The sequence below is a fragment of the Ceratotherium simum genome, chromosome 24 (assembly GCF_057802395.1).
Source record: "Ceratotherium simum simum isolate JZ-2026a chromosome 24, ASM5780239v1, whole genome shotgun sequence".
Taxonomy (NCBI): domain Eukaryota; kingdom Metazoa; phylum Chordata; class Mammalia; order Perissodactyla; family Rhinocerotidae; genus Ceratotherium; species Ceratotherium simum.
In genome coordinates, this window is record NC_141923.1 from 12,177,913 (window position 1) to 12,203,636 (window position 25,724).

The following is a 25,724-nucleotide window of genomic DNA, read 5'->3' on the forward strand; positions in this document are numbered from 1 at the left end:
TGTCCCTTTGTGGTCCCAAGCTGGATAAAAATCATTCTTAGCTTAACCCAACCCACCTTTTAAACAGAACTCAGGCTCAGTCCAGAGAACTAGCAAAGGGTGGCTCTGGGACGGCATCATCCAGAACACAGAAAGCTCCCATGAATCCTGTTGGGATGCAATTTCATCTGTGTTTGATGCTTTCAAAGGCAGGCCAGGATCTTTCAGCATCGTGGTGACCTCGTGTCTGGGGTTCCTTACACGGAAACTGTCCTCAGAGCTGGAGACAAGGATTCTTAAGGCCGTGGAGGAGGTGGGACAGGAAGGGGAACGAAGCCAAGTGAGAGTCCCCTGAGCCTGCTCCCGCGGGGGGCCTCTGGGGAGTTAGTTACGCTCCCCCCTTGTCCTCAGCCGGCGGCAGGGCCTGGACGGTCCCACTCGGCACCTGTCGGTCGCTGGTCAGGACTCTGGGGTGTGGAGCAGTAAATCCCAGGCTCTCCAGCTCGTGCTCAGCTGCTCCAGCAGCCCCAGGGCAGTCTTCCCAAGAAGGGCTGCAGGCGCCCGGGGAGTCAGGGGGCAGCTGCACGTCCCCGGCACCCCACCTGCAGGTAGGCAACAGCTCCCGCCTTATAGCATGCACCCCCATGCCAAGACTGGGCAGGGTGGCCGCAGCAGCTGAGGTCCGAATGCCAAACAAACAGGAAGACTCCAGGAGGTACCCAGAGGGGCCGGTGGGAGGGAGAGGGGCCTGTGGCTCTCTTTGTGCTTAAAACCACCAGAGGAGAAATGGAACAGAGCTGTCTGCGCCACTGCTAAGCTGAGGGTAAGCCTTTCATCAGATTGGGAGCCAGAAAGAGTCTTGGAGCCTGGCACCAAAGTGGCGGGCTGTCCCTGCCTTGGGAATCAGCTTGTTCCACTGTCGGACAGTTAGAGAGTGTGGGCAGTTCCTGGGGATGCCAGTCCGAAATCTGCCCAAATCCCATTGCCTCTACTCACGGGCCCTAGACCTGCCTTTGGGAGAACCACCAAACTCATTACTGTGGTAACTCTGCCCTTTATGGATTGCCCCTGCAGCAGGGCCCCAGGACCGTAATTGGCACATCACCACCGTAGATCCTCCCCACCAACCTTCCAGGGAGTCGTCATCCTGTCATCTTGTCGACTGATGAGGAGCTTGTAAATTTCAGTGCTCTGTCTAGGGTCACTTAGCAGGTGTGGTGTGGACAGACAGACCTGAGCTTTTGCTCGCCACATTGTCACTATTAGAACTCCCAGACAGGACAGCACCCTGTGCCACGTGCCTAGAGACCTCCCACCAGGATGTTGGTGTGACATTTGGGCCTTTCTAAAAATAAAACAGAAAGAGTGGAATAATGCAAGTTTGGGGTATAATTTCAGGGTACTCTCAGGCTGCTCTCTTAAGCTTGTCTAAGAATCTCAGGTGAAGACCACCCAAGTTGGGTAGGATAGATAAACATTTTCTTTGTGGGCCATGCAGTCTCTGTTGCAGCTACTCAAGTCGGCTGAGGTAGCAAGAAAACATCCGTGACAGTATGTAAGCAAATAAGCATGTTTGTGTTCCAATAAAACTTTATTTACAAAAACAGGTGCTGGGCCGGATTTGGCCTGTAGGACAGAGTTTGTCAACCACTGGTCTGAGTTGATACTGAACCCTGCTACGAGATAATTACAGCTGTTTAGACAGCAGATTCTACCTGGAGGCATTTATGACGCCCCATCATATGCTAAGTGCCTTCTGGAAGGGGAGAAAGTGATCCAACATCTTTGGAGTATCACCTAGGTGCTGGGGCTCTGCTGGGCATTTAACATACACCGTCGAGAGCATTTTCCTGTCCCAAGGTCATCAGCCTCTCACAAACAAAGAGGAGCTCATTATTTTCAGTCAATAATGCTGGCTGACCGTGTTCAGGGCATTCTTATTTTTTGTTTTATAGTTTTCTATTGTTTGTACCTAAGGCCCGTGCACAGTTAAGTGTCTCAGTGAGGCAGGAACCACAGTACGCATTTACCTGGTGATGACTGAATTAGTGTCCATTCTCCAGCAGATTCTAAGTGTCACAAGGGCAGGATCCCTGTCTGTTTTGCTGACCATCACATCCCCAGCACCTAGCACAGTGCGTGGCACATAGTAGGCTCTTAGCAGAGTGACTCAATTAGCACTTGAATGATGAGGATCAGGGCACGGAGGGTGGGCTCAAGGGGTCACCCAGGGCTTCCCCGATGTGGCACCATCTCATCACTTTTCGACAGAGCTGTGCTGTTCTAAAGCTGGCGAGTGCCGACCTTCTGGACAGCAGTGCATCTGCAGCCCTGGGTGGGAACAGAAGGCTTGGTAGATCTGGGGAGGGTCCCCAGAGCGAGGAACAGAGAAAGGGTGGACTGCAGCTGCTCAGAGAATAGTGCCGTGGAGTAAAAAGTCCTGGCCTTAAGGAACCTCACAAAGAGGGCTGTTTGGGCGAAGAACAAGGGGAGATGTGTTCTGCAGTCGCCACCAGAAGCGTAATTAATGACACCAGGCAGTGGCCTGCTGTTCTCGGCTCCTGCCCCAGCCTCACCCAGATCTCTCCCTTGCATCGGGAAAAAGCCAGGGCTGCCATAGAGATTTAAACCCGAGTCATAATTTTTCTTTCCTAATTAGGCACAGGATTGATGGAGACAATTAATAATAATGTATTGGGCTTTTTTTAAATGCCCTGCTCAGGAGCCGGGCCTGAGAACAGTGTCCTTGATGATAAGCAGCCACACTGCCACCACGCTGGGCTCCGTGCCCAGGACACCTGGCAGAAATAAATAAACTAGAGGAGTGAGCGTGTCGTGGAGCCTGGGCAGCAGGCTGGGAGTCACAGAGAGAAGGGCCCGGAGCCCCTCACCAGGGCTTCAGTGGACAGGTCTCAGGGTACCAGCAGGGGAGCAGAGAGGCCTGGGGTGCCTGCTGCCCCCTGTTCCTTCCCTTGCTGGCCCAGGCCAACCCAGATAGGACCTTTTCATAGGGCTGCCCCCTCTCCCCCACCCTGTAGGGCTCAGCCTAAATGTCACCTCCTCCAAGAGGCTTCCCTGATGGCGAGGGCGACACCAATCTCCCCTTTCCGCACACGGCATCGTTCCCTCTCATGTCTCTCTTGCTCATTTTCCCAAAGCGTCTCTTTCCACAGTTTGTCGTGTCACCTGGATGGGCTTGCTTGTTTTTCGTCCGTGTAGCAGTTACAGGTTGGCCGTGGAGCCAGATCTCTGGGTTCAAATCCCACTTCCACCCCAGTGGCAGGGGCCCCAGTGGAGTCGGCACCTTCACCTAACCGCTTCCTCCTCTGGTCCAGCCTATCTTCACTCCCAGGGTGCCCGCGACCCCCTCGCCCTCCACCAACTTCATCACACATGCTGGGCACAGTCGGCCTGCCCTATGGCAGCCCCCGCAGCTGAAGGTGGCAGGGCAAACGGCCAACCTTGAACTGGACTCGCTTTAAGTTCGTAACTCGAGCCTCACTGGCCCTTCAAGCTCCTCCTGTCCCCAGTCCATTCACTCTCCCGCCCTCCTAGAACACCAGTTCACACCCTCTCTGCTCCCTCAAACACCCCCATCCTCACTCTCAGCTGCCGACTGTGCTTCCCTCTGCGCTGAGACAACTGACACATTCCGAAGAAAGCTTCCACCGACTTCCATCCTGTCACCTACCCTCGTGCTCTCTGCTCACCTTCCTTACACATCACTGCTCTCCCCACCTGTGCACGGGGCCCATCCCCCTCTCCTGGGTCTCTCACACACACACACGTGCACACACACACACACTCCATCTCCCATCTTAAAATCCTTCTCTTGCCACCACTTCCCCCCCCAGCTATGACTCCATCTTGTCGCTCCCCTTTGCAACAAGACTCCACTGATGAGCTGTGCGTACTCGCTGTTTCCATTTCCTCTCCCCACAATCTCTCTTAGCCGGCCCCAATCAGTCTTCCTCCACCACTCACCAAAACCACCTCTGTGACGGTTAACGGTGACCGCCATGTCGCTCCACGCAGTGGTCGGTTCTCAGCCTCATCGCACTTACCCGTCAGCTGCAGTGGACACAGCTGACCTCCTCCTGATCCTCGACGTCCTTCCCTGACTCGCCCATAGGACTCCATACCACCTTGGCCTCTCCTCCCAGCCCCCTTTGCTGCCTCCTCCTCTGCTCCTTGGCCTCTCCACTCGGAGGTGCCCCAGGGCTCAGGCCTTGCCCCTCTCCTCTACTCCATCTACGCGCCCTCACTTGATGATCTCATCCCATCTCGGGGCTGGGTGCTGACAACTCCCAAGTTTATGCCTCCAGCCGAGCCCTTGCTTCTGAACTCAGAATCTAGATCCAGCTGCCTGCTCGCCATCTCCCTCGGGTGTGTGATGGGAATTTCAGACTTGATTCCTGACCTCCGCACCCCGCAAACCCGCCCTGCCCCAGTCTTCCCCATCCCTTGATGGCAGCTCCATCCTTCCGCTTGCTCAGCCCCCAATCCTCCTCATCATCCTTAGCTCTTCTCTGTCTCTCACACTCATCCGAGCCTTCATGAACTCTACCTTCCAAACAGACCCAGACTCTGCCTTTTCTCACCACCTCCACTGCTGACCCCCATGTGAGCCGCCGCCATCTCTCTCCTGGGCTCTTGGCAATATCCTCCCAGCTTCCCACCCTCCCCCACCTGACACACACACACACACACAGTCTACTCTAAACACAGGGTGATTGAGCCGACGTGTAAGTCAGACCGCACCACTCCTCTCTCCAGACCCTCCAATGGCACCTCATTTCTCAGTGTAAAAGCCCACATCCTTCTCACGGCCTCCAGGCCCTGAGCCATCTCATCTCCTCTGTCCTCCCCTTGCCCACATCATACCGGCCACACTGGCCGCCTTGCTGCTCCTTAGACATGCCAGGCCCATGCTGACCTCAGGGCCTTTGCTTTACCTCTTCCTCCAGGTACCTGCGTGACGAATCCCTCACCACATCCCGGTCTTTGCTCAAATGTCACCCCTCAAGGCTGACCCTGGCCGCCCCACTTCACGTTGCGATCCTCACACCCTGCATCCCAGCACCCTCAGCCCACATCAGCTGTCCTGTTTTGGGGTAAAGAAGGAGACAGCAGTGTCCATGAAGAAAAGGGGCCTCCCTGTTTCTGTGCCACTCCCTTAACAGCTGGGAGACCCATCCAGAAGCCCCCCACAGACTTTGCCTCCTGTGTCATTGTCCAGACCTGCATGACATGCCATCTCTGAACCAATTAGGGGCAGAGGGAGTGGAAAAACCAGGCCTGGCTGAGACCACTGAAAACCCACCTCCCGGGCTGGGCCCACCTCCCCAAAGCCTGTGCAGAGTGGGGGCCACAGGAGAGAATCGGGGCTCTGCTAGGGAGAAGGGGAAGGAGGCGGTGGGCGGCAGAGGGGCATCTGCTGCCACCTCTCTGATTGCATATCTCATTTAATCCTTGCACCAGCCCCATCGAGAAGGTTCTGTTGCTTTCCCCCAACTTACAGTGAAAGAAACTGAGATTAAATCTAAAAGATTGAATGATTTTCCCACGGTCGGAATCTAGAATTTAACTCCAGGTCCTTCTGACTCAAAGCCATGTGGATAACCACTGTGCTGACTGGGGGAGGGTCCCCGGGGGAGGGGCTGGGCCACAGTGATAACCAGGCACGAGCCAGCGCAGGCCTGGAGTCGGGAGAGGCGTCCGGGGTGAGAGGAAGGGCAGGAGGGCAGGAGGTCGGGGGGCGCAGCCACGGGATTTGGCCGCTGATGGCCTAGCTGTGGAGCAGAGGGAGTGCTGCCTGAGGTTGGGGCCTGAGCCTGGGGGGTGGGCATTGCTCCTGGTGGGGAGGGCAGGGCGGGAGGCAGCAGCCCACCAATGGATGCTGCACACACGGGGCAGTTGCTGAGAAGAAGCCGAGGGCAGAGAAGATGTTTGAGGGCCACTCGCTCAACAGTGAGGGTATGACCAGAGGCCTGGGGCAGCTGTCCCTGTGAAGCCCAGCAAGGTGGCCAGCCTGGTCAGCCTTTGTGGTTGCAGCCCTTCTGGAGCCCCGAGACAGTCCTGGTGGCACACTAAGGTCTGTCTCTGGCAGAACCCTGGCAAGAGTCTGGCCAAGGCTTCCAGGGACCAACAGTTTCTGTCCACAGTGGGTGAAAGCCGGGAACACTCAGCCGCGGCAGCCCACCACAGCCCACTCCAGCCCACCGCAGCCCCGCCGACTGGAGCGGGAAGGGGGCTCCTGGACCAGGTGTGGGAAGCAGTGGGAGACTTCCAGTAAGACTGTGGGATGGGGACTGGCGCCGTGGCATATCAGCTAAGTGCGCGTGCTCCGCTGCTGGCAACCCGGGTTCGGATCCTGGGCGTGCACCAGCGCACCGCTTGTCAGGCCATGCTGTAGTGGCGTCCCACATAAAGTGGAGGAAGATGGGCACAGATGTTAGCTCAGGGCCAGTCTTCCTCTGCAAAAAAAAAAAAAAAAAAAAGGATTGGCATGGATGTTAGCTCAGGGCTGATCTTCACAAAAAAAAAAAAAAAGGCTATGGGATGGGTGGGGGGCAAGAGCAGATCACCCCAAAGTGGGCTGAGCACGGCACTGCCTCCCTGGCACACAGGCCCCTGCCGACCCTGGGCAAGAGGCCAGGGACCCCCATTTAGGCTGCAGTGTCCACGACCTGCTTCCCTCCTGCAGAGTGGAGAAGGCAGTGCCCCTTGCTTCTGGAAAAGGCAAGTACTTCCCCCCAGGAGCTCGGGCTCCTATCTTTCTGTTAAGTGTGGGCAAGGAATTCCTGCCTTCTGCCTCCTGTCCTTGCGCAGCCAGGGGCTTCCTGCTGTGGGAACCTCTGGTCTGGGGAGGAATCGGGAAGACTTAGGAAAGACAGGGTCTTGACGTGCTGTACCCACAGCCTAAGCCAGATTCCTGTTGGCAGAGAGCGGTGGGAGGGCCCCTCCCGAGCCGAGGTGCAGATGCTGACTGTTTTCACCAGAGCAGCTTCGGAAGAGACTTCTTTCCTCTAGAAACGGGGGCTTATCTCAGAAGTTTGCAGAAAGCGCCCAGGTCTGATCCCGTATTTGTGGTTTAAAGTCCAGCCACACACTCGGGCACCTTCGAGGTAGACAATGACTGAGCCACCCCACACCCGAGCTGGCCCACGTGGGAGGGTGGACGCCCCTGGCACAGGCCTCCCCGTGGATGCCCTGTGCCGTGAATGGACAGCAGCTGGCCTGAGTCGGTCCCTTGTGTTCAGGAGACAATGGGCTCTGTGTGGGGGTGGGGCGTGAGAGGGAGGAGGTGGTGGGCCCTGCCCCCACACCCCTCCTCTTCCGTGGACTTGGGGTCTGTGTCAAGCAGCCCAACAGAGGTGGGGCTGGGGACACGGAGGCAGTGAAAGGGAAAGGGCCATCAGCCCATGAAGGGACTTCTGAGAACCCGTGTCCTTCGTGGTACTTTGGGGCAGGACGGAGAGACGTGAGGACCAGGCTGTGCTCCCAGTGTGACCTCGGGCAGGCTCCTCCCCTCCTCCGAGCCTTAGTCTCCTCTTTTGTCTAAACAGTCTGTGAAACAGCTTCTGCCACCACACAAGTGTTTTAGCAGAGCTCCTGGACCCCTCGCCGTCCTTGTGAGCCACATAAAACCGACGGGTATTTGAGGTGAGCAGGCTAGGACAAGACAAGAGTAGACATGCTTGTAAATGCCCTTCAATCCTCTGAAACACTTCGTCACTTACCATGTGCCCTGAGTCCCATGTGAGTGTCCTCTTCCTAGACGTGCTGGCCAGCGTCCTCAAGACCCTTCATGTGGGCGGGAGGGAGTGGTACAGCCAGGGACCCACATACCCTAAGGGCCAACTATGCCCTGAGACTGTCCCTTGGAGGACAGTCTAAGGTGGCCGTGTGACCCCCTCCGCCCTTGCTCCCAGCCCGGCGCCGTGCCTGAGATGCGAGCCCCAGGCCATGTCCCAAAGCCCAGGCTCGCTTCTGACTGCAGCCTCCGCAGCAAAGGCTGAATGTGGTTTGGGAAGCCATTCACGGACATCAGCCCCTTGAAGCAGACCGGTCTTGACAGCTCAGGGGGCCCTCGACAAGCCTGCGCTGCGTGGTTGTGGTCCGCCTGATGGGCGGGAACTGGGCCGCGAGAAGCAAGAAGCAGAGCGGGCAACTGCAGGCGACCCCTCCTCACCTGACAGTGATTAAGGCCAATTAAGTCGCCGCGGGTGCAGCTCCTGGGGGTCCGTCAGGAAACCATTCAGGCAGCCTGGGCATGGGTCACCGAAGACTTTGAAAGTTATGAGAGAAGTGTGAAGATGCCCCAGAGGCCCCCTGCACGCCCACGGTGTCACCAGCAGTGCCTGGCACTCAGGCTGCGCTCCAGGAACGGGGAGCCACGTGAGCGAGTGGCTGGCCTCTCCAGGTGGCCACACACAGGGTCAAGAGGCCGAGCCGTGGATAAATCCGTAGCCTCCATCTCACAATGGATAAATCATGTTAAAACAAAGAACGTGGCTATCACCCCTTCTTCTAGGAACCTCTGAAAGATATCTTGCCAAACTGAGACTGTTTCTGCCCTACTTGCTGTTTCTGATTCATTCATCCCTCACTCTGTTCCCTCCTGTCGGTCAAACATCTCCCGTGCACAGCGGCTCTGACGAGGAGGTGCACGTGGCAGGTTCCCAGGTCGTACGTGAATGTGTGTTGAGTTGGCCATGAGTGCTGTCACAGGCACACCTGGGTTCAAGTCCTGCCAGGCCCCTGGCTGTGTGGCCTGTCTCCCCACTTGCAAAAGCGGGGATAGATGTGAGCTTGGCACCCTTGTGACTAGTCGTGTGTGTTGGAGTCAGTGCTCAGCAAACGATGGTTGCTACTCCTGGTACCTTCAAGAACGTGGCCTCATGTGATAGTCAGGGAAACCCTGTGAGGAATATAGGGAAGGCACTCATCGCTGAGAGGAGCCGGGGGCTTGCCTGATCTGCCACAGGTCCTCTTGGCACTGGACGGCCGGAGGGTCCACAAGCCCACAGGAACCTCCTTGGCCTGCTCGGCCTCCTCGATACCCGCGTAGATGGGCACATCCGAAGCTCTCCCCCACCAAATGCTTCTTTTCCAGACATTTTTCCACAAGATATGGGGGCATCTTGACCTCTTTTCCATTTCTTTCCTAGCACTTGCCACGATGTGTAATTATATATTCGTTGGTGGATTTACTGTGTGCTGTGGGCTTCCTCCACTCTTCTGGAAGTTTCCTTGGGGAGACCTCATCTGTTTCGTTCACTCCCTGGACTCCCCTCTCCATCTCCCCAACTTACCCAATCAGCTGGGTCATGCTGGCATCTCCCTTCCCTGACGGCTGTGTAGAAAGCCTCTCCAGGCAGTAAGCTGGGGCGGCTGTGGAACTCACCTCCTTTGTGTTCTCGGCTCTCAGGGATCACTGCCTCTTGTTGCCTGATGTCCATTGCTTTGAAAACCATTTTTTTGTAGATTTGGTATGTTTTTTGGGTGTTTGGGGGGCAGTACAAATCTGGCCCCTGTTACTTCATCTTGGCTGGAAGCAGAAGTCCCGAATATAAGCTGTTAATGATGCATTTCTTGACTGCAAAGAGAACAGTTCCCTCGATCAAGCAAAACTGAGCCCAGGAGCTCTAGATCGCTCTCTCTGGTTGCCATTCTCATCATCTTCACAGGCGTCAGGAGTGTCTAATGAATCCAGCAGACAAAGCCTCGCTGAGTCTCAGGAGAGAGGGTGTTGCGACCCCTGAGATGTCATGACAGCTCCTGCCTTTCTGTCGTGTTTGCAGAGTCTTGGCCGGGAGCAAGGGGGTAGTGACAGGGGACAGAGCTCCCGCAGCCTCACGCCTGGGACCTTACACTCTGGTTGCCTCAGCCTCCCCCATCTGACCTGCCGCTCACAGGTATCGCCTCCCCCTTGAGCCTGAGCACCGAGTGGCTTCCTCTCCTCTGCCACTATGAACTTCACCTTTCACTTTAACAACTCGAGCACGTCTCTTCCCCTCTTGAAGACTGCTGGCTTCCTGAGCAGGGTGATCAGGTCTTGGCCAGCTTTGTAATGATCCATGGGCAGCTGGCACCAGACCTGGTGAGGGCATGATTTACATCTAATTCATCTTCCTACTCCCAGCCTTTAGCACAGTGCCAGGCACAGAGGATGCTCATTAAATGTTTGTGGATGAATGAACGAATGAATGAATGAATGAATGAGTGAATGAGCACCTTCATGATGCTGTCTTCTCGAATATGAAGCATCAGTCAGCCCACGTGGTAAGCTGTCCTATCACATCTGGAAAGAAGTCCTGGCCGGGCCCAGTGGGAAGGAAGTGCAGGCAGGGGCAGATCTGGCCTGCAGCCCAAAGATCAGGTCCCAACCGTGGCCCTGGGAAAGCTGTTCTTGATCCTGAACCTCAGTATTGATTCTCTTTTCTGAAATGACCCCTCCTAGGCTTCCTCCAGCTCCAGCCTTCACTGGTCCTTTCTAATGTAGAACGAATGGGTCAAAACCTGGAAACAGCCTAGGTGTCCAACAACAGGTGAATGGATGAACAAATTGTGATGTGTTCATAGAAGGGAATATCACTCAGCAGTAATAAGGAAGGAACCACTGAAGTATGCAACAACGTGGATGAATCTCAAAAACACTTTGCTAAATAAAGGAAGCAAAAAAAAAAATACACACTGCATGATTCCATTTATATGAATTTCAAGGACAAGCAAATCTAATCTATGATTTTAGAAAGGAGAATGGTAGTTGCCTGCAGGGTGGGGACTGACTAGAAGCAGGCACAGGGGAACTTTCTGGGGTGATGGAAATAGTCTATGTCATGGTAGAGGTGTGGCTTACACTGGGGTACACATTTGTCAAAGTTGATCAGACAGTACATTTAAGATGGTGCATTTCACTATATGTAAATTACACCTTGATGATTATAACAACTATAACAACAATAATAATGATGAAGCGGGGCCGGCCCCGTGGCTTAGTGGTTAAGTGCGCGCGCTCCGCTACTGGCGGCCCGGGTTCGGATCCCGGGCACGCACCGACGCACCACTTGTCCGGCCATGCTGAGGCCGTGTCCCACATACAGCAACTAGAAGGATGTGCAACTATGACATACAACTATCTACTGGGGCTTTGGGGGAAAAACGGAGGAGGATTGGCAATAGATGTTAGCTCAGGGCCAGTCTTCCTCAGCAAAAAGAGGAGGATTAGCATGGATGTTAGCTCAGGGCTGATCTTCCTCACAAAAAAAATAATAATGATGATGAAGCATCCATGATGTCCTTTGGGAAATCATCCATTTATTCTCTACATACTGTTGCACCCCTCAAGGTGCCTATTATTAAGCGGACACAGAATCTGGGGCACAGTTTTGATTCTTTTGTACATATTCACATGTCTTGAAGACCTGCCCAAAGCTAGTAGTATCTGTCTGTCTATCCGTCCGTCCATCCATCCATCCATCCCTCTCTCCCTCCTTCCCTCCATCCTAACCACCATCTCTCTCTCTTCCCCTCCCTCTTCCTTTCCCTTTTTCCCTCTCTCTTTCCCTCCCTCCCTCTCTCCTCTCCCATTCCTTTTGGAATTCCCAGCACTTCTTTCCAGTTGTGTCAGGGTCTCCCCAGAGCCTCCGGGCTGAGGCTGCTTAATGTCTTTGCTTTTCTCGGGGAAGGATGAACTGGCTTTGCTGTGAGCTACACCTGTGCTTCAGGTCCCCCCACACAGCCCGTGCCAAGGGGGAGGAGAGGTTCACCCTAAGGACCCCGTGGATTGAGTCACAATAAGGGGACCCTGTGGCACCCAGTGTCAGATGCTTTGTCAATGACAGACCTTTCCAAATTTTGGCCACCCCGTGCAAACTGAGGTGGCTGCAGGTACCCACCATGGACCAAATCCAAGAAGGGAGACAGCTTGCCCCTCGCAAGAAATTAGCTCGAGAACTGACACTGATGCGCCTGCCTTTCTCTCTTTCCTGCCCCAGTGTGCCCGTGAGCCCTGCTCCCCACCCCCGCCTTCAGGGGAAGCAGATCTAATGCCTCAGATCTGAGAGAGTGAGAGGTTCTGTTATTTTTCATGAGAAATTAAACCTGACCCCGCTGTCAGTTAGCTCATGCCAAGGGAGGATGGATGGCCCCGGGCGCAGCACTTAACCCCTGCTCAGAGCTCGCCGCCTGGCTGGGGGCCAGCCATGATGTCACCTGCTGCCAGGGTGGGGGTAGGGACAGCAGGACAGGTCAGAGAGCCTTTATCTGGACGATGGATGGCGGAGAGGCCACCCTTGGTGTCAGCCATGATGGTCCATCTCTGACACCGGCTGGGATCTACCCATCCAGGGGAGACTCAGGCCGTTCCTGTCTTTTTCAGCTCCCAACTCTACCTCGTGCCCCGCTGAGGAGAGCTGGTGGTCGGGGCTGGTGATCATCATCGCGGTATGCTGTGCCTCCCTGGTCTTTCTCACTGTGCTTGCCATCATTTGCTACAAAGCCATCAAAAGGTGAGTGCCCACCGGCTCTGAGCCCTGAGGAGAGCCAGCTGGGCTTGGGGCCTCTCTACCCACCCCCATCAAGTTGTTTTTTTAATTATAAAAATTGTTAAGCATGTAAGAAGCAGAAAGAATGTACAGTGAACACTCCTCTACCTTTACCCTGATTCAGCAGTTTATCAAAATTTGGCTAAGACTGGCTACATCTCTTTCCTTTTTCTTTTATCTTTGTCTATGCTGAAAGATTTTAAAGTTGATCTCAGACGTTATGCCCCTGTCATTTTTAGGGAGCTCAGTTCAGCAAGCATACGATGAGCACCAATGATATGCCAGGCTTGGTGCAGTATAAGGTGACCCTACCCGTAAGTCGCAGGCCCTGCCATCAGGAGTTTGCTCAAGGCCTGGGAGTATGGAAATAATCCCTCCAGGGTAGGGAGGCACAGGAGGGAGGCGCCATGCTGGTTTGGAGTGGGAACTGGGTTTTGGAGTCATCTAAATTCAGACTCCAGTTCAAGCTGTGTGACCAGGAGGAAATCACTTTACCTCTCCGGCCCTCAGTTTCCCTGTATCTGTAACACGAGGGAAAAGAATAACAACCTCACAGTGTTCTGAGGAGTGGGGAGATAAATAGGCACAATATGTATGCTCTGCAGTGCCTGGTACACAGTAAGTGCTCACCAAGTGCTGTACCAGCTTCTGTTGTTTCCACAGTTGCAGATAGAGGAAGGATGACAGAGGAGGGAGCGAGGCTCTCTTGGGAGAAGAGAGGCTGAGATGCCTTAGAGAAGGTTCTCAGTGAACGTGACACCTGCGCTGTCTCTGAAGGACACATGGGTGTGTTCCAGGGGGGTCCAGAGTGGTCCAAACAGCAAACTTACAGTGACACTCACGGTCATTTCTGTAACTACCGTCTCACTTTGCCTTTTGAAAAAGGTTACCAGCCACCATGCCCTTGTTGAGCCGGGGTCTGCGGCACTGTGTGGCTGTTGTTGGGCCTGAGGAGGCTTAGGCTGTGTCCCGGCCCTAAGCAGGGCAGAGCAGGCCACGGTGCGAATGGCGCCCCCTGGAGTTGCAACACAGCCACTCTGGCTAGGCCCCTTGGTTTCCAGTCTTCGCAGCCTCCAAACGGTGGCCTCCCTGGCTCACAGGGACAGGGTGAAGGGGAAGACAGAGTCAAGAGGCAAACAAAAATGTCCCCAAACACCAAAAGGTCATGGGCATTGTTAATATATTTCTAAGGACAGTTTTAAAAATTCCCTAAGGCCCAAAGTTAGAGGATCTACATTAAGAACAATCGTAACACCTAAAATATTTAGCTTTCCCCCTTTAATCGGTTGTTCTATGTGATTTCGCTTTAATAATTCACAAGCAGAAAGAGTAAAATATCAAGTTAAAAGTGTTAAAACGTGCACACAGTCAGGCACACGGGGTGAAGGGCCACGTCGCCCAACAGCCTGGGGGCATCCTGGTGACAGGGCAGAAGAGGCCACCGGAGGGGCAGCGTCCAGGGGTCACAGCTCCCAGACAAGAGCCCCTTCTGCTTTCAACGCTCAGGCTGCAAGGCATTTTCCCCAAAAATGATAAATAGGTAAATAACAAGGGAGTAACCGTAGTCCAGTGTTTCCTCAGCCAAGCACAGGCCTCGTCGCCCCACCAACATTCTCCCAGTTCATCTTCCCCGCCTCTCTTCCCAGTCAGCTCCATTCCACAGATGAGGAAGCTGAGGTTCAGAGGGGGCAAGGGAACTGCCCAGGATGGCACAACCAGGGAGCAATGGCATCAGAAGTTGAACCCAGACCACGTGCCTCCAAAGCCCAGCCCCAACCCCAGCTCTGGATTACTAGAATTGGGCTGAGAACAGGCCTTGCTATTCCTGTCTGCTTCCTCAGGGGGCCCCAGAAGAGAGGGCTCTGGGGCTGTGGTGGGGTGTGTCTGTGCCCCTCTGAGGCCAGAAGGACAGAGACGGGCAGGTCCCAAGGCTCCAAGACCCTGTAATTCAGGGGGAGGCCTGGCCTTGGAGACTCCCAGGGGACACGGCCAATCCCATTCCGACGTGTTTTGGGGTGCCTACTGTGTGCCAGGCTCTTTGGGTGTAGAGACAGGTAAGACCACAGGGTGATGGGGGTGATATGTGAATGACTAGGTTTCAAGGCGGGTGGCGATGAGGCCACGGGAGGTTGGCGGGCAGCCTGCTGTGGGTGCCCGGAGGAGTCACGCTAACTCTGACCCAGATGATCCAGCATTTGAGCTGAGAGCCCGCTGAGATGAGAGGGGGGTTTTAGGAAGCAGAGCAGGGGAAGCACTCCAGGCAAAGGCACCTGTGTGAGCAAAGGCACCAGGGCACCAGGAAGCCTCTGGGATGTGAGAGATGAAGCTGAAGAGATCCGTGAGCCTGACGGGGGGCCTTGGTCGCCAGGCTGAGCAGCTTGCCTCAGCTGGCACTGGGAGCTATTGAAGGTTTTTGAGGAAGAGTGTGCAAGGTCTGCGTGGGGCACTGCCAGAGAGTAGGGCATGAGTCCCCCGACAAGGATCCCCCTCCTTTCCCTCAGAGACAGGCAGCATCATCTTCTTGATAAGCTCAGGCTCTTCCAAAAGACACACAAAGTCACTTCTGCCTCCCTCTGCCCCAAACCTCTCCTGAAGAAGCCTGCTGCCTGCTTCAACGGCAGGAGGGCAAGGGGACATACCAGCAGAGCAAACTCACACTAATATCCCACTGCAGCAGTGTCCCCAGCTGTGGCGTGCGGGCTTTGTTTCAGTGGGGCTGGGGGTCTCCCAGGAAGGAGTGTGGTGGAGCCACCCTCGCCTCCCTTCAGAGCAGCCGCAGGGGCCTCCTGTCTGCCCTTTGTCCCCTTCCACAGGCTCTGAGCTCATGGTTCCTAGGTCTGTCCTGGAAAGAAATAGAACTCACCCCAGATGGCTCGGTTGATCCCTTCCTGGAGTGTGGGTGGGGATTCTTTCCAGAGGCATGAGTGGAGCTCTTTTCCAGGGGGTGTGGGCGGAGCACCCTGCAGGGCTGTGGGCTGGGCTCCCTCCAGGGGGTGTGGGCGGGGCTCCCAGCAGGGGTGTGGGCGGGGCTCCTTTCAGGGATGTGGGCAGGTGCAAGGAGCAAATGAAGCCTGTGAAGGCTTCGGGAGCTCTAGCAGCAGTGAGAGTGGTCAGCACCCCAGGACAACAGGCAAGGGAAGAAGTAGTGCCATCAGAACCTAGAGAGCTTCACAGGAGGGCCGCTCAGCAGGAGCTGTGGTTGGAACTGCCAGAGATGCAGCCCCAAAACAGGAAGGAAGAGGGAGGAAACGCCCCAACCTCACTCCCTGCCTTCTGGTCTCCCGCAGGTGCCTCCCACTGGCCAAACCCAAGAAACGGGAGCCCAGGAGATGCAATGAGTTGTAGGGCACAGGGTGGATGGGGGTGGTAAATGGAGACTGCCGCCCAGTCCCTCTTCTGCCCCAGCACCATGATCAGCATCCTCCTCTGGTCCAGGACCCAGCCCTCTGCCCTCAAAACCCTCATAATCCAGAGAGGGCGTCCTAGCACCCGGGAACACATATTCAGTGACCTGAGGGGGCTCTGCTCCCTCAGTCAAGCGGAGGCAGAAATAGAGGCCAGGGCTCCCAGACCCGGCCTGGAAGGAGGCCTGAGTGGGGAGGGAGGCCTCAACCCTTGGCGGAGCGAGAAGGTGGCAGCAGAAGTTACACCCCGGTGTGGGAGAGCAAAGTGACCCTCTCTGCTCCCCCCCTGACGTCTGCTGGGGGCTGTAAGAGATAGCCTTGTGCAAGCCAGCTGTCCATCTGCATTTCTCTCCAGAGTAAATGGAGGATGTCTTGCTCACGGCCAATTCTTATTGGTTAATAATTCATCTGAAACCCACCTTTTCTCTCGGGAAACAAAAGCATTACATGTCACTGTTAAACCATTAAAAGGAAAATTCGGTGATAAACTCTGCTTTTTTTAAAACTCTCACAGCCTGGAGTCCTAGGGGAGGATTTCTGAGAGATCTTTGTGAATGGCCACAACACAGGCTTTCGGAGCCAGATTGCTGGGAGGATGGTTCTAGAGTCAGCTGGGGTAGGAAGGAGGCAAATCTGGAGATGTCAGCTTGGCATCTACAGGGATGGGAGGAGAATGAGGAGCAGGTGCAGAAGGAGTGCCCCGCAGTGCCCTCAGTGGGCCTTAACCTTGGCGCTGGGCCTTGACCTTGGCAGGAGATGGGGTCTAATCCAAGCTTCCTACACAGACCCAATGACTCAAAGATCATCCTGTGACTCAGCAGACGTTCCCCAAGTCCCAGCTTTGTGCTGGGCAGTACGGGCTCTGGGGCCTCCAAGGTGGGGGAGCCCAGAGGAGGGGGCACCTCACCCAGACCTGGGCCCCAAGAGGTTTCTTAGAGGGGGCCGGGCATTAACCAGGCCAGGGGTGCTGAGAAGGGGCATTGCTTACAGAGGAACTAGCGTGTGCAAGGCCCCCTATCGACTACCCGAAACTCCAGAGGGTCCCCAGCCATGGGGAGCCCATGCAGTTGGAATTTCGGTGGCCTCATTGCCCTGAGTTTATTGTGAACAGCCTCTTTATCCACAGCCTCAGGTTGATGAGGCCCCAGAGCGCTTAGACGTCCGTACCCTCATGCCCCCTGCCAGGCCTCCTCCTCACCCCTGCACCTGGCACACACCTGTCATCAGACAGCAGGATAGAAGGAGTTCTTAAAGGAACCCGAGACTGGAAGTCAAGACCCCTGAGTTCCAGTCCCAGCCCAGCCCAGTGTGCATCACTGCCCTTGCTGGGCCTCAGTTTTCCTTATCTGTAAAATGAGTCTCCTCCAAGTCTCTATGCAGCTCCTGAGCCTTTGTTTCCCATCCCAAGATGGCAGAGGACCACTGCCGCTAGGTCAGTCCACCACTCAGACAGAAATGCTGACCGAAATGCTTGCCAAGGGCTGGGCCAGGGGCCAGGGCTGTGCTTGACACCAGCGCTTCGGTGGTGGGTGCTTCAGACGCAGTCCTGCTGTCTCTGCACACACCCCCTGGGGAGAGAAGCGGGTGTTCATCAGACCACCCCCTAGAGGACCATGTATGTATTACAATCGGAGAGGAGTATCTGAAGGGAAGACCAAGACTCTGAGCAAAGAGGACAAAAGAACCTCTTGGTCCAGGGCGGGATGTGGACCTCAAACAAGCGATGATCAGCGTGAGTCATCGAGATAGAGCTCCAAGGTGCAGGGTGCCCGCTGCCCGGGTAGGGGGACCAGGCCTCAGACCCCAGTTGGAGGAGGGAGCCGCACAGGCCTGAGGATCCTCAAGAGTGAGGCCACTCTCATAGAGTGGCTTTGCAGCTTCTCTGAGGGCCACACCCTGCATGCAAGAGCCCTGCGTTGAGGAGAGGTGACGCCCACCCCCTCCAAGCCCCTCCCTTAAGCCACCCCCAAACTCCTTGCCTCCTTTGGCCATCCATGGCGTGGGTCCTCCACCTTCTGCCATCGATTTGCCATTTAGTCACTTGACAGCCTTTTCCTTCTAATTTACAAGTTATTGGCTGAAAGACCAATAAAAGGCTGCAGAATAGTTTGGCCCATCCTGCAGACCGTTAATTGCAGACAATAAGCAAGCGTGCTGCTCCCTGGAGTGAGCTCGGGTGTGCGCGCGTGCCCGAGTGTGTCGGAGCACGCGCATTATTGCTGGGCTCTGGCGCTCGTCAGCTGTTCGTGGTTGAGCCGCTTCCAGTAGCACGGGCACTTTTGGTCGCCCAAGTCTCTTTGTTGATGCCTTAGAAAACCCGTTGACTGCCACCGGGCTGCTCAGTGAGTCAGTGCTGGTCCACAGACACTTATTGAGCACCTACTGTGTGCTGGGACTAGACTAGGCATCGGGGATGTAGAGATAACAAGACTGAGTCCCTGCCCTCCTCCCGCTAGTGGACGGAGCAGACCAAATACACACACACCAGCCAATTAGTAAATGAGCTGCTTTAAAAGACTAGAATTGCTATGACGAGGAGAAATAAGCTCAGAGTAATAGGGGAGAGAAAGGGAGGGGGTGGGAGAGGGGTTGCTTCCCCCTCCCAGAGCCAGGAGTGCTGCGCATGCCTCTCAAGGGGCGTTATGGTTAGAAAGTATGGTTGGGGCTTTGTGCATCCATTACCACATTTTCAACTAATTTTTATTGTTATCAAAGTAATACATACACATAGTTTAAAATGTCAAATGTGTCACAGCCTATGAAGAAAAGCAGCAGCCCCCCAACTGTCCCCCCTTCTCCCCCAAGTCGCATTCTTGAGAAGCAACCACTTTTGAGTGTTTCGTCTGGTACTTCTCTCCATATTCTAAGTGATGCGGATACTCTATTTAAATTTTCTTTCAATTTTAAACATCATCCATCGACGTTGCACTATGGAGGATGGAAGGTTCAGCATCCTAACACTATGCACAGACACACAAGACACTCCGCTCTTCCCATCCTCTTCCTATGGGTATCTCCAGTGTGGGGTTCAGTGACCAGCCAGGGTCCCCCTTATTAGACAATGTGAATCTTGTTCACGGCTGAGTCACGTGGTGTGCTGTGATTTGTTCCTTCCCTGGAGTTAGCTGTGCCTCCTCTCAATATGGTCCCGTACATCGGGTGATCGACCCGCCAGCTCCGTGGTTGTCTGGAGACTCCGTCCTTCTCTCCAGGTGGGTGGCAGCTCTCTGGGCCTGCTGCACAGCCGTTGGGCTACGATCGTCTTCTCCAACAGCCTTCCAAGCTGACGTAGGGTCCTTACAGAGCTCCTCTCTGGGAACTTGCTGCACTCAGCTCTCTCCCTCTCCAGTCCTTCATCTCTTTAGCTTGACTCCATCATGGAATTTTTCAAAGATCTTTCCTGAATCATAGACTAATAGCAAATCAGTCAGTGAGGTTAGTTTCCTTTCGAGAATTTACATTCTTTTTGGAGCTTTGGGATGGCCAAGAGGAGGATTAGTTCTTACTGAATGTGAGGCAAGTAGAGAAGACCTGGTTACCTGGGGCTGTGGAATGCCATGGAAGGGTGGAAATGGGTTTTGTGTGGTGTCTGAGCCAGAATAAGCCTCCATGGGAAGGCTTCCTCCATGGGAAGAAACAGGCCTGGATGGGGAAGAGAGGGGACTCGGGTCAGAGATTTCCAGCCCTCCTCCTGTGTTCTTTGAGGGTTCTTGTGTTCAAGGGGCTCCCTCTAGCCGTGCTCCTCACTCAAGACCCAGCTCTCCCACCACCCCTCTGCCATGGTGTCCTGGACTGGTGTGGCTCTTTCTCCCCTGCCCGACGGCTAGAGCAGTAGCTCTCCCTCAGTTTACATAGACTTGCCAGATTCTACCTTTTAAATTGACAAACTCTATTTAGAATTTGAGTAGACTCAGGGTTTTTTTCCCTCCCTTTGGGTGAATGGAGTAGAATCTGCTTTTAGAATAAATAACATGGGCCCAGTTTTAAATGCATGGCGCCACCCCTTCATCGGTTTCCGTTTCCTCCACCCTCTGCCATCTGTGCTCCCTGCCCTCCAAGCCCCGTCCCTTCAGCCTTCTCCCCATACACAAGCTCAAGTACACACACGCTGACTCAGCGGCCCCCTCTCTGTGCCCGGAGTGGCCCGGCCTCCCTCCCGCCTGTTTATGACACACTCCTGGGCTGACTGCCTCAAAGGAGCCCCGGCCGTCTGCTGCCTCCTCCTCCCCGCACAGGGCGCACCCACGAGCCTGGCCCTCTCTCCCCCTGGTCTCTTCCGAACTTCAGTCAGGGTCAGAGCAGGGGCCAGAGGAAGAAAAGGTAGGTTGGGCCCAGGGATTCGGGACAGAGTGGAACCTCTTCATCCAGCTTCAACTCACCACAAACTTCAGGGAGCGGTGCACCTAGGATGCATCTTGGACCCCTGGGGTCTTGGACTGGGGTATCTATCTCATGCACCACAACCTCTTGGGCCAGGTGGGGGCCAATGCAGTGATGGGGGCTGAGACCCAGCCACTACCACCTGTGCCTTCTCCTATATACTGTCCGTATATAGACCTATAACCGCACCACCCCCACAGCCCCCATATCCAGCCTCTCTGACTGGAAATGGAGACCACCTTGTCTGGCTGTACCATGAACCAAGTCAAAGTTAGTACAGTTATGCACCGCATAACGATGTTTCAGTCAATGATGGACCACACATGTGACGGTGGTCCCCTAAGGTTAGGGCCATACAGCCTAGGTGTGGCTATACCATCTAGGTTTGTGTGAGTACACACTATAATGTTCCCGCAATGACGAAATCATTTCTCAGAACACATCCCTGCTGTTAAGTGACGTGTGACTGTATTCTCCGACCCTTGAGCATCAAGACGTGGCCTTGGCTGCTCAGAGACCATCTTACTTCCTTCGGCACCTTGGCTGGATTCAGGGAGCTGGGTCTTGTGCTTCATTGCAAACCAGGATTCAATCTTCTAACTCCTGGGCCAGCGCTCTTTCCCCTGGACCACGCTGCTGTCCTCTAGGTTGTCTATGGTTTGGTTTTCCCCCAGTGATGGGACTGACATGCAGGTTTCTTTTGAGTCCCAGATGCCACAGTGTCTCTCATTATCATCAGCACCACAATCCTCCCTCCAAGAAGAGATTGGACCCAGAAGGGCCTGGGGCACCTGCCTTCAGATGCTTCTTTGGGCTTATTTGTTCTCCCAAGCGACCCGCCTGCTGTGATGGGGGATGACATTCCGTCCTGGCGGTAGGAGGCGGGCAGCAGGGGTGAGCTGCTTTGTCGGCCCGACGTCCTCGGTGCTGTGGGGCCATGGGGCCCAGGCATGTGGCACTGCAGGCCAGTCATTGACAGAAGGGCAAGCAGACTGAGGGTGTGCTCGGTGCTGGTGGACAGGAGACTCAAACAGGTCCCTGCTTCTTGGGACCTTTTCCTTTTGTCACCAAGAAGCTCCATCCCTCTCTGATCTCCTCTCTCCAGACGTGCTGGGGCAAGGTCATAGGGCAGGGCAAGGGGGTAGAATGGAATCTCTGATGTAAGGAGGCCTCAGATGGCTCCCCACTGCTCTCAGAATAAGATGCAGATGCCTTACCCTGCCAGCAGGTCCCCGGGGAGAACGCAACCCGTGAGACTCACAGGCGCCGTCCTTCGACTTGCTCAGCAGAGGCGGCTGAACGAGTAAGCCCTGGGGAGGTAGTCAGAACAGTCGGCTCGACTGGAGTGTGAGGGTGTAGATCAGCCACATACTTGACTCACCCGCACCTGGGTGGTGGAGGAGAGGCATTCAGGGCTGGAAGTGGGGCTGCTGCTTCTCACGGTCACTGACCCTCGCTGGCTCAGAGAGGCTTTTTCTGGCTTCTTGACCCAGGTTTGGAGAAGCCTGCAGTCTACAGGGCATCTCGTTGTGGAACCGTGTGTGTGTGTACATGGGTATTTGTGTATGTGTGGTGTGTGGTGTGTGTGTGTGTGCGTGTGTGTGTCCGGGATGGGCGGTGGGGAGGATGAATGCCTTCAGAAGAGGGGGTCGAGACCTTTAACCTTCACTTCCCTGAAAGCAGACACTTCCGTGGGGAGCGCGAGGCAAGAAGCGAGCCGGCGTCCTTTCTCAGGATCGTCCGAGCTCTTCTTTGCCTCCAGCTTCCCCGGCAGAGCAGCAGGCTGAGGATGGGACCTGTCCCATCGCTGTCAGCAGGGCCCAGGAGGGGAGCCTGGGGCCTGGCCCTCCCTGCTCAGGGCCCGTGACTGCTGGTGTGTGCGGCGGGGGCTGTCAGCACAGCACTCCAGGCAGAGAACGTGGAGCGCCTGCTGCCTGCTGGGCCCGGGGCGGGGGGAGAGGTCTCCAGGTGGGAGAACCCGCACTCCGACCCGCAGGAATCCTGGACACGGCCAAGGAAAAGCTCACCACCCTTTCTTTTGGTTGTAGGAACCATGCCCTGTAAGGAGCCGTCTGTGGCCGTCTCTTCCTGCACCCGGCCAGAAATGCCTTTCTTTGGTTTAGCAGGACCAGCCCTGGCTGGCTCACAGCACGGTGGGGCCAGCCTGGGTCCTAGCAAGTCTCTAGCATTTCCTGAGCCCCACGGGGTGTAGATTAGGTAGGAGGTCTGTGCGGACAGGTGAACGCTGGCTGCTGCCAGCAGTGGGAGGCGCTCCCCGCTGACACCTTTCCAACAGCAGTACTGAGAGCTAACAAACACTTATGGAGCACTTACTGTATGCCCGATGCTCATCTAAGCGCTTGGCAGGCATTAACATTTGTAATCCTCCCAACAAGCCATTATTGTGCCCATTTTAAAGACCAGGAAACTGAGGCTTAGAGAGGTTAATCGGCTTGCCCAAGGTCACACAGCTAGAATGTGGCGGAGCCGGGGTTTACTGAGCCATGACATCTGCCTCTCAGCACTTCCGCAGTGTCACCCTGAAGTGCATGCTTAGTGAAAGACAGAGTGGGAGGGGCAAGGTAGAGCTGTCTCCTGCTGTAGGTAAATCTCCAGCTTCCGCTGGGCTCCAGTGAAGCCCAGAAAGGCTTCGGGAGTGGGTTGGGGCTACAGCCCCGGGAGCAGAGTGTGTGGGGGCTCAGCTCCGGGGGAGGAGAAGGGGAGCAGACCAAGTGCACTTGTCAAGAGATCCCTGAGGACAGCCACCCTCACCCCTCGCCATGCCCAGGCTCTTGGAACGCTCCTGTGTGGGGCTGCACTAGCCACAGGTGCCGTCTTGGCTGGGTGGAGGCCCTGCCCAGACCCCGCGCGTCCTTTCTTGCCTGGGAGCTGTCTGAGCTGGGCCCTGGGCTGTCTCTCTGTCCCCACTGTCCCGCCAGCCAGGCTTGCTTCCTGCCAGGCCCTCTGAGCCACCGTTTCCCCTAAGGCCCTGGGAATGCCTAGGGGTCTCCCAGCCAGCAGCCTGGCTTTAGAAATCTCTCCTCTTCTGGCAGGAGAAATCCTGCTGATTCCTACCGTCCCCCTGAAAAGGACGGATCTCCGTGCCCTCCGGCCTGTGCCCATTTCTGTGGGAGCTGCAGACTCCCAGCTTCACTTCTTCGTTACCCACCCTCGCAGGCCCCTAAGCCTTATGTCCCCTGACCTGGGCCTGTTGCAGGTGATTTTTCAGACCTGGCCCAAGATGGAATATTTATTAGGGAGAAAAGCAGTGTGGGTTTGGGCCCAGAGATTTTTGCCCATTAATATTTTCTGGAATCCTGATTCTGAAGTCGATTCTCCCTCTCCTATGCTGACAATAAGTGTAGGAATCTCACTGAAGTCCATTGGTGGCCTCCTGGTGGGGACAACACAGGGGTGTAAAAAAATGCACCCCAACGCCAATTTTCCAGGCCATGCAAACTTGCTGAGTTGGAAATCAAGCCCACCCAGCAAAGTCAGGGCTGCTTGAAGCCCCTGGAAAGGGGTGGGTGGGACAGGAGGAGGGATGAAGGAGACAGAGGGAGAAAAGGCCTAGGGGCAGAGGTCGGCTCAGAGTCCGTGATTTCTACAAGCCCATCACAAACAAGGCAACTCATCTGAGCCCTGCAAACCTGGGGCTTCCAGAAAGTGTCTGTGACCGTCTACATAAATGGGGTTCTCAGGCCCCGTAACATGGAATGTGCTGGGTTAAAGCAAAATGAGATAGGCTTCTTGGAGGACTCTTGAGAACTTTTGGGAATCTCCAGGAAGAGGGTGGAGGAAGGCCTTCCCAAGCTGATTGGACCACAGAGCGCATTTGGGGGGAATGCCTGCTGGGAATGCTGATTTAACAGAAAGATATCTGGGCCAGGACATGGTAGGACCACCACAAGCCAGCTGGAGGTCCTCGGGCAAGTCACAGCTCTCCCTAAGCCTCAGTTTCGCCATGAAATGAGTCTCTTAACTCCGGGCCTAGCTTCTTCAGAGGACCATTGTGAGAGGGGATAAGAAGATCTGTGGCTGAGAGTGCTTTACACAGAGCGTGAGACACCATGGGAGGAAGTGTTGGTTTGCATCTCGCATTTCTAGAATAATCCATGGTGGCTGGGTCTGACACCCAAAGCGAGGGCACCTGAGTTTCTTCATGGGTTTTGTAAGCTACTTCTGCTGCAAGAGAAAAGGGAACAGTTAATAGATTTGATCTTGGGGTGCCGTCTCTGAGCAGGCCTGGTAATCATACCCCATGAAACTACTGATAACCACCTCGCAGACCCTCCCTCCCCTAAACTAATTCATGCAGGGCTTTATCCTGTAGGCATCAAACTAGTAACCAGTACCAGCCCTTCTCACGCAGGGTTTAGGGAGGCTCTAGGGACATTTGAGAAGGCAGAAGCAATCAATCCCCGAGCTTTCAACAATGACCATAAATGTTCAGTTTAGACAACACACAACAAAGGCCAGTTCAGGCTCAGCCCAGCGTTACTGGGGACACGGGGTGTCTGAGCTACACCCCGTGGGCCTCAGACCCACCCAAGAGACAGCACAGTGGCGTGGGAGTGGGCTCAACAGCAGCTATGGCCTAGATCAGTAGGCTGTAGCCACTCAGGCCCAGGGTGGGGCTGGAGCCCTCCCGAACCACTCAAGAGAGGAGGTGGGATTTGAGCCAGGCCAGAAAGTCGTACTGTAAATTCAGAACCTCAGAACCTCGGTGAGAGAACAAGAGCCTTCTCAAAGCCTCCCTCCCAGTCTTCCCGAGCCCCTGTGTGCGTGGGAGGAATGTCTCTTGGGGTTAAGCTCTGGAATGAGCTTCAAGTGGCTCAACATGAAGTGTTTGAGAACCACTAGTGTGCACTAATTCACCGTCATCGTCACCACCACAATACCACCATTGTTACTGCCACCAACTGCACCACCACCACGACTATTACCATTAGCACTAGCACCACTATCATAACCACCACCTCCACCACTATTACCACAACCACCATCAACTCCATCATCACCACCACCATCTCCATCTCCACCATCGTTACCAGCACCATCACAACCTCCACCACCATTACCATTACCACCACCATCAACCCATCATCTGTCATCACCACTGTCATCACCATCACATTGTCTCCTCCACTGCCATCACTACCACCATTACGCCAGCATCCCTATCACTGCCATCCACTTCATCACATTTTCCACTTGCCTTTGACCACACAGAGGCAAGACTGCAAAATCCAACCACTAGCACCTCTCCTCTTTTAACCATCTGCACCCCCAAATATTCATCTTCATGTCTGTTGCTCATGATCGAAGGGATCAATCATAAGCCTGACCATACATCACACTAGGCTGACCAGACATTCTGGTTTGTCCAGAACAGTTCCAATTCCGGCCT

General features: G+C 55.0%; 1 protein-coding gene across 3 annotated transcripts in view; it reads left to right on the forward strand.

Moving 5' to 3' along the window:
* The window catches only part of PRIMA1 (proline rich membrane anchor 1), a 63,396-nt gene that overhangs the window by 34,143 nt on the left and 3,529 nt on the right, over positions 1–25,724 (forward strand). For 2 of the 3 annotated variants that reach the window (XM_087448018.1, XM_014790509.2), the window contains exon 4: positions 12,365–12,494. In XM_087448018.1, coding sequence (XP_087304144.1) covers positions 12,365–12,494 — 130 coding nt within the window. Of the gene's footprint in view, positions 1–12,364; positions 12,495–15,817; positions 18,264–25,724 lie in introns of those variants that run through there. The other variant, XM_087448019.1, reaches the window with a different exon arrangement.